The sequence below is a fragment of the Dreissena polymorpha genome, chromosome 16 (genome assembly GCF_020536995.1).
Source record: "Dreissena polymorpha isolate Duluth1 chromosome 16, UMN_Dpol_1.0, whole genome shotgun sequence".
Classification (NCBI taxonomy): Eukaryota; Metazoa; Mollusca; class Bivalvia; order Myida; family Dreissenidae; genus Dreissena; species Dreissena polymorpha.
Genome location: NC_068370.1, coordinates 42,260,211 through 42,267,710, shown reverse-complemented (window position 1 = coordinate 42,267,710; position 7,500 = coordinate 42,260,211). Strand labels below are relative to the sequence as shown.

Genomic DNA, 7,500 nt, shown 5'->3' with positions numbered 1-7,500 from the left:
AAGCGCCTGTGACCTGGTTGCACGCCTTTCCGTTGCGACAGTGGCCGCACTGTCCCAGGCATTTCTCGCCGTATGCGTATGCCTGGCAGGCTGGGAAATACAGAATGCAGAATATTAATTTGAGGTTTTGCGGTTTTTACACCCAAGCGTTTATTTTTCAATTGACCATTCTCAGACGGTAACCACAGTTTTATTCATTTGTGTGACTGTAATGTGTTTGTCTATTGTGCATTAAAAACTAAATAATTGACCTGTAAAGAGTCATTTTTTGAAAACAAAAAACAAAAAAAAACAACAACATTGTTTCACATGTCACCATCTCGTCATTTTCACATTTGTGGAATATTTGAACAGATTGTTACATCCAGATGATGATCCGGATCAAATGAAAACATATCGGCCACTCATTTCCATAGGGGAAAAGGCTTATCTGTCCGTATCGTTTTGCTTTCAGTTGATGATATAGACTCATTAAAACGCATTACTGTTATTAACGAGAAAAACTCTTTCAAAACGACGGAAGAATGACACGCACATTTAAAGCGGGTATATACGATTTTTTATATGTGTTTAATTGTAATATATTGATAAAATATGTTACAATAACACAAAATAGGCAAGAAAAATTATACATTAAAGCCGAATTCCATAAAATGCAGCAAAGACAAATTAGCGCCCGAGCCGATAGTGACGTACATATTTTCCTACAATAACCGAAGCATTCGTCTTTGTATTAGGATCGGAGATAGTGTTCGTGTGTCGTATGAATAGATATCGTTGCAGGAATTCAAATAAACTGTTAAACTAAGTTTAGATGCACATTGTTCATGTATGGTATACATGCTGGCGAATTCGGCTGTACAGCCGTTTTCAATTTCAGAATTAAATATCTGGCTTATTTGGCATTTTTCGACACATGTTCTTCTTAACTTTTATTTTAATTTATATTGAAATATATATATAATAAGTTTTTTACACAGTTTATATAAATTCATAAATATTTGACAAAATCGTATATACCCGCTTTAAGTTAATTAACACAATAAAGTTCCAGTTTTTTTTTTTAATTCTTAATAGTAAAAAGCGAAAAGCGGTATATCTCGATTGATAGTGTTTCTTAGCCTGCGTTTACTATAAGGTAGTTCGTTCGATGCCACATCTCGAATCAGTCTAACTTAATACCGTTGTTTACAGCCTAATGACTAACAATATCCTCTTAAGAATTGGAAGAGAGTTTATAAACTCACGTTCATCGCAGAGCGGTCCCATGAAGCCGGGAACGCAGCCTCCGGGGCACGTGCCGTCTATGACGTCACAGACTGCGTCATCAGCGCAGTGACCGCACGTTTTCTGACAGTTTACCCCGTACTGAAAGTCTCGACAGGCTGCAAGCGTATTTAACCCATTTATGCCTAGTGGACTCTCCTACCCTTCTAATTTAGATCAATTTATTTCCAAAATTAGGGATGTCTAGTATATTTATTTCTATATTTAGAATATTTCTTACAGAAATCCCTTAAGCAAACAGCGCATACCCTGATGAGACGCCGCATCATGCGGCGTCTCATCTGGGGCTACGCTGTTTGCCAAGTCCTTTTTTCTAGACGCTAGGCATAAATGGGTTAAAGATCCGTTTATTGGTATAATTCCGATTATTAAACACACATTCGGGCACACACGGCCAATTAGAGAAGAATACTATGCATGTAAGTAGATTTATTAATGCGTCTGCCGTATTTATTACGGACAAGTAAATCACAAACTTACAGGTTTAATATTAACCAAAAATGGTCCTCTTGGGTCTGAGGGGGTATCAATTAATCGGAAATACCAGCAAGTCATGTAATAAAGTAAATTTTAGTGGCATTTATTACTCAGCGAAAGTCAATTTCTTGCAACCAGACGTACCAATTTTGCACTTATCCCCGGTCCAACCAGCGACACAGCCGCCTATACAGACACCGTCGGAGCCACATCCGGCCCAACAATGGCCGCTGCACGTGGCGTTCCCAAGAGCGCTGACTAGATTGCTCAACAGGCCGCAGTTCTCCGTTTTGTTCACGCAAGGAACTGAAACCAAACAAATATCGGTGTTTTAGTGTTGGTAATTGATGTTTCGGTCCTAATGAAGTTTAATTTCTTCGGCGGTTTTGTAATCGTCATATTTTTTTCGACGATATTGACGTAGGTTTTCATCGTTTCAATAAGTGTTTTCGATCGGAATGAAGTTGAAGTGTTCGTGTGCTGAAGACATAGTTCAAGATAGAGAACACATTGTAAGGGTTGAATCTTAATGTACTTTCAGCGTATTCCAGCAAGGCCAATATATAATATTAATTAGTGATTTGTGTTCTGAAATTTAATTAGGTGTCGCAATAAGATTTCAATGTATGATATGTTAAGTCATTATTACTTTAATTGAGTATTATGATAGCGACTTCACAATTGAAGAAGTAATGAATGCAATAGGGGATCTTAAACGGGGGAAAAGCGGTGGTTTTGACCAACTTATTCCTGAGATTTTTATTGATTGTAAAGAGATTATATCTCCTGTCGTATGTAAATTGTTTAATTATATTTACAGTGCAAGTTCATATCCATATTCATGGTCTTTAGACGTTATTGTTCCCGTGCCTAAGAAAGGAGATAAGAACGATGTCAATAACTACAGGGGAATAACTCTTCCAAGTATTTTTTTCTAAAATATTTTCCATATTGCTAGACAGAAGAGTACGTAAATGGCTTGTTAACAATAATAAACTTAGTGATTTTCAATTTGGTTTTAGAAACGATAAGAGTACTATAGATTGTATTTTTGTGCTAAATGCAGAGATAAATAGAGTAGTTTATCGAGAAGACTGGCAGCTGTATTGTGCCTTTGTTGATTTTAAAAAGCTTTCGATCTCGTTTATAGGAACGGAATTTTGTACAAACTGCTGCAGCATAACATATCATCTAAATATGTTAACATGATTAAATCAATATATGGTTGTGTTAAATCATGCGTTAAGACAAGTAATGTAAGTAGTGGTTCGTGTACACTGTGTAGTAGCACACGTATAGAAAATCAGTGTAATCACACATTTAAAACTGGCTATTCTCTTTCAGAATTGTTTGATAGTCATTCTGGTGTAAAACAGGGTGAGCCTTTATCACCATTATTATTTATATTGTTCGTTAATGATATATATGACTATTTGTATAATGATTCTACTGAATATGTAAATGTCGACAACATAAAATTATTCTCGTTGCTATTTGCTGACGATACCGCTTTATTTTCTAACTCAGCAAATGAACTCCAGCGTCTTTTAGATAGGTTGCATGAATATTGCAGCGAATGGGGAATATCTGTGAACAAAGGCAAGACTGTTGTTATGGTTTTTAATAAAGGCAATATAATCAAAAATATTGATGTTAAATATAATGATATTAAGCTCGAGGTAGTAAATAAGTTTACTTATCTCGGTGTGACATTGTCCTCAAACGGCAATTTTTTAAAAGCGCAGGAAGCCTTATCGAAACAAGCGTCTAGAGCAATGTTTTCCCCAAATAAACTTTTTTTCTAAAATTTAATTCAGTATTGCTGACAAAGTACGTCTTTTTGATGCTATGATATTGCCAATATTGACCTACGATACTGAGATTTGGGGATTTCATCCCAGCCCGGATATAGAGAAAGTCCATCTAAAATTCCTTAAACAGACATTGTCTATTCGACCACAGACTACGTCTGCGGCAGTGTATGGCGAGCTGAGTCGTTTTCCTTTAGAGTGAATAAAAAAGATGCGTATCATTAAATTTTGGTTCAAATAAAGCAGAAACCAGATTCCTTACTAAATAAATTGTTGCTAGATTTCGATGAGTTTAATTCGCATATTACTAACTGGGGTATTAAACTCAAGATATTGCTCCAGGATTTAGGATTGCCTTTTTTGTATTATAAATCTGATATGACCACTAGTGATGTTAATTGTATTTGTCAGCGTATAAAGGATATCAGTTTACAAACATGGGTAAGCGATATTGACAACTTGCCTAAACTTGATACGTATCGTTTATTCAAATCAAATTTTGATTTTGAAAACTATTTAGATATTGTGGTAAATGATAGGGGTAGAATTTGTTTGACTAGACTTCGCTGTTCTGCACACTCACTATTCATTGAAGAAGGTAGATATATAAATATTCCAAGAAATGAACGAGTATGTACAAGATGTAATATGGGTGTAATTGAGAATGAATACGATTTTTAGTAAATTTGTCCATTGTATAGAGATTTAAGAAAACTATTGTTACCTAAATATTATCTACGCTGGTCTTCTATTATAAAATTTAAGCAACTGATGTCTACTTCGAATAATGTTTTTTTAATTAACTTGGATAAATTTACTAGAATGGCATTGTTTATTGTTTGTTTTTGTCAACATTCGCACAACCATTAATCATTATTTCATGCCCATTATATACACCATACTTTTCATCACAATTGTTGTATATGCATTTATTCACACCGTCATTACATGCATTATGTATGTTGTTTGGCTATGTACAAATGTATTTGTCAATAAAATTGACTTGACTTGATAAAAGACCTCTAAACCGTTCATACATTGAGCTTTTCACGGGTGTGCAACTACTTTCAACCACGACATAATGAGTGTTTATCCCTGAAATCAATACAAGAATTCCAATCATTATTTGTTAATAAAAACACGATTGGATCATATAACGTGCTTTTGTACTTTAAAAACCTACTAACATGCCTATAGGTGAGCAACCTTTGGAGGGTATGGAAGTCATTAAGAGCGGTATGGCAAGAGAGCATTAGCAACCTTTGGAGGGTATGGGAGTCATTAAGAGCGGTATGTCAAGAGAGCATTAGCAACCTTTGGAGGGTATGGGAGTCATTAAGAGCGGTATGGCAAGAGAGCATTAGCAACCTTTGGAGGGTATGGAAGTCATTACGAGCGGTATGGCAAGAGAGCATTAGCAACCTTTGGAGGGTATTGAAGTCATTAAGAGCGGTATGGCAAGAGAGCATTAGCAACCTTTGGAGGGTATGGAAGTCATTAAGAGCGGTATGGCATGAGAGCATTAGCAACCTTTGGAGGGTATGGAAGTCATTAAGAGCGGTATGGCAAGAGAGCATTAGCAACCTTTGGAGGGTATGGAAGTCATTAAGAGCGGTATGGCAAGAGAGCATTAGCAACCTTTGGAGGGTATGGAAGTCATATAGAGCGGTATGGCAAGAGAGCATTAGCAACCTTTGGAGGGTATGGAAGTCATTAAGAGCGGTATGGCAAGAGAGCATTAGCAACCTTTGGAGGGTATGGAAGTCATTAAGAGCGGTATGGCAAGAGAGCATTAGCAACCTTTGGAGGGTATGGAAGTCATTAAGAGCGGTATGGCAAGAGAGCATTAGCAACCTTTGGAGGGTATGGAAGTCATTAAGAGCGGTATGGCAAGAGAGCATTACAACAAGAGCCACAATCTTTGCTGAAATCTGTTACATCAAATACAAGTTGGCATATGTCGCACTGTCGGAATAAACATATGCCCATTCAAAGATTATATGTAATTAAATAACGATACTTATTTCAATATGGCTCACATTAAAACTGTGAGGATTTGTTTACTTCTACAAAATGTATAACACTATTTTCAACAACGATTCTTTAATTGGAAATGCCATTTAATGAGGCATCTATCAGGCATAAAGAACAGATTCAATACAAGAACAAGCAGGTGGATATTTCAACCGTTACGCCCCCTGTCTAACTATCTTGTCACTCGTAATTACCTACCTTGTTAACAACGTAATAATGTTTGAAGATGCGTAGCAAGGCGCAGCCCTAGTGCACTGCTGTGCGTGGAAAGCGATAGTGTTTATTATTTTCGTTCGCTTTTCACATAAATCAACCCCTTATAATTATCGTTCGTTTTATAACATTTGTTACTTGTATTAGTTTTGTAAGTGACGCTCACTTTCTAGTCATATCAGCAAGAAAGCTACAACCGTTTTGTTGGTATTAGTATTCGCTATATGTCTCAACTTTACTCACTTCTTATAACGTTTAAAAAAATCGTCCTGTAAATGAAGTCATATTTACCTTATTTACAATTGGCTGAAAGTTACACTTTGGAAGGCCGGTCGCATGGTCAATTTAAATGATACTCTTTATATAAAATCACCCAATAAATTAATTATAAACTAATGTTGTAATGAAATCATATAATCCATACATACAATAATAGTCTATGCAAATTAGTAAAAACCAGTCGTAATTATAAATAAATTTTCTTTAAAACTAACATAACGTATGAATTGATAAATAACACGACTGTAATATATCTTACGGATAAAACGATATTAGGCATGAAACTTGTGTCTTCATGAACACGTCCCAGACATAATGCTCCGACCTACGCAAACGCATATAATGTGCGAATATACCATAATAACCAGACAGACTGGTTTCAAAAATAACAGAATTACGTCGGCACTTATGGGAGACATTTGATTCCATGATTTATGACGTGTTAAACAAAAGACAGGTCCTAATTAAACCCCGCGCGTGCACTCTATTGCACCCCTCTGTGATTGATGCCCTAATTTCCCGACGGTCGGGTATAGTTACCACATTTCCCCCGAAAATTAGCGCAAAACATATTTGCGGTTGTATTATTGCGACAGGAATAAATGTTCGCGGTTTTCACGGAGGCGGTTCAAAGGTACGTAGGTTTTTTAGAATACATAATTACCCATAAATTTTATTCCTAGTGGACTATCCCATCCTTCTAAAATGGATCAATTTATTTCCAAAATTAGGGATGTCTAGTATATTTGTTTCTATATTTAGAATATTTCTTACAGAAATTCCTTCAAGCGAACAGCGCAGACCCTGATGAGACGCCGCATCATGCGGCGTCTCATCAGGGTCTGCGCTGTTTGCCAAGGCCTTTTTTTCTACACGCCAAATGCATCAGGTTTTATCTTTTAAGAAAAACGGCATTTTGTTGACAAATTATCCGAACTTGGATTTATAAAATGTATATTAACTGATATGGATGATTACGTACCATGTAACTTTGAACAAGGCACCAGGGTACACACTTTTATGCCATCGGTCACAACATAATTAATTGGTTTATGAAAATACTTTTGGGTTCGTGACATATCCTCTTAATAAATTGGTAACATCATCTTATTTTCCGGCATCTGTTATAAATTTTCACATAATTATTATTCAACGGTTCAAGTGAACAAAAATAATATATTACACATTTATGCAGACCATCAAATCACGTGCAATTTTTAAGGTGGAATGATTAATAAGACCTCAACTGAACTCAATTCACATGGCTAAATCGATTGAGTCACTGAATAAGTCTTATTTACGCAAAAAACAACAGCTTCCGAGTTCCACAAACATACGATTTATTAGCAAATTACACGTAGACATTATTTGATGATAAATGACCATATAACCGGTACAC

General features: G+C 36.0%; 1 protein-coding gene across 1 annotated transcript in view; it reads right to left on the bottom strand.

Annotated features, from left to right (window-relative positions):
• The window catches only part of LOC127861419 (proto-oncogene tyrosine-protein kinase receptor Ret-like), a 45,278-nt gene that overhangs the window by 18,917 nt on the left and 18,861 nt on the right, over positions 1-7,500 (bottom strand). Inside the window, exons 2-4 of the mRNA XM_052399887.1 lie at positions 1,909-2,070; positions 1,248-1,385; positions 1-90 (exon numbers count right to left, since the gene is read on the bottom strand). The exon at positions 1-90 is cut by the window's left edge and continues 48 nt beyond it. Of these exons, the coding sequence (XP_052255847.1) occupies positions 1-90; positions 1,248-1,385; positions 1,909-2,070 (390 nt within the window). The remainder of the gene's footprint in view (positions 91-1,247; positions 1,386-1,908; positions 2,071-7,500) is intronic.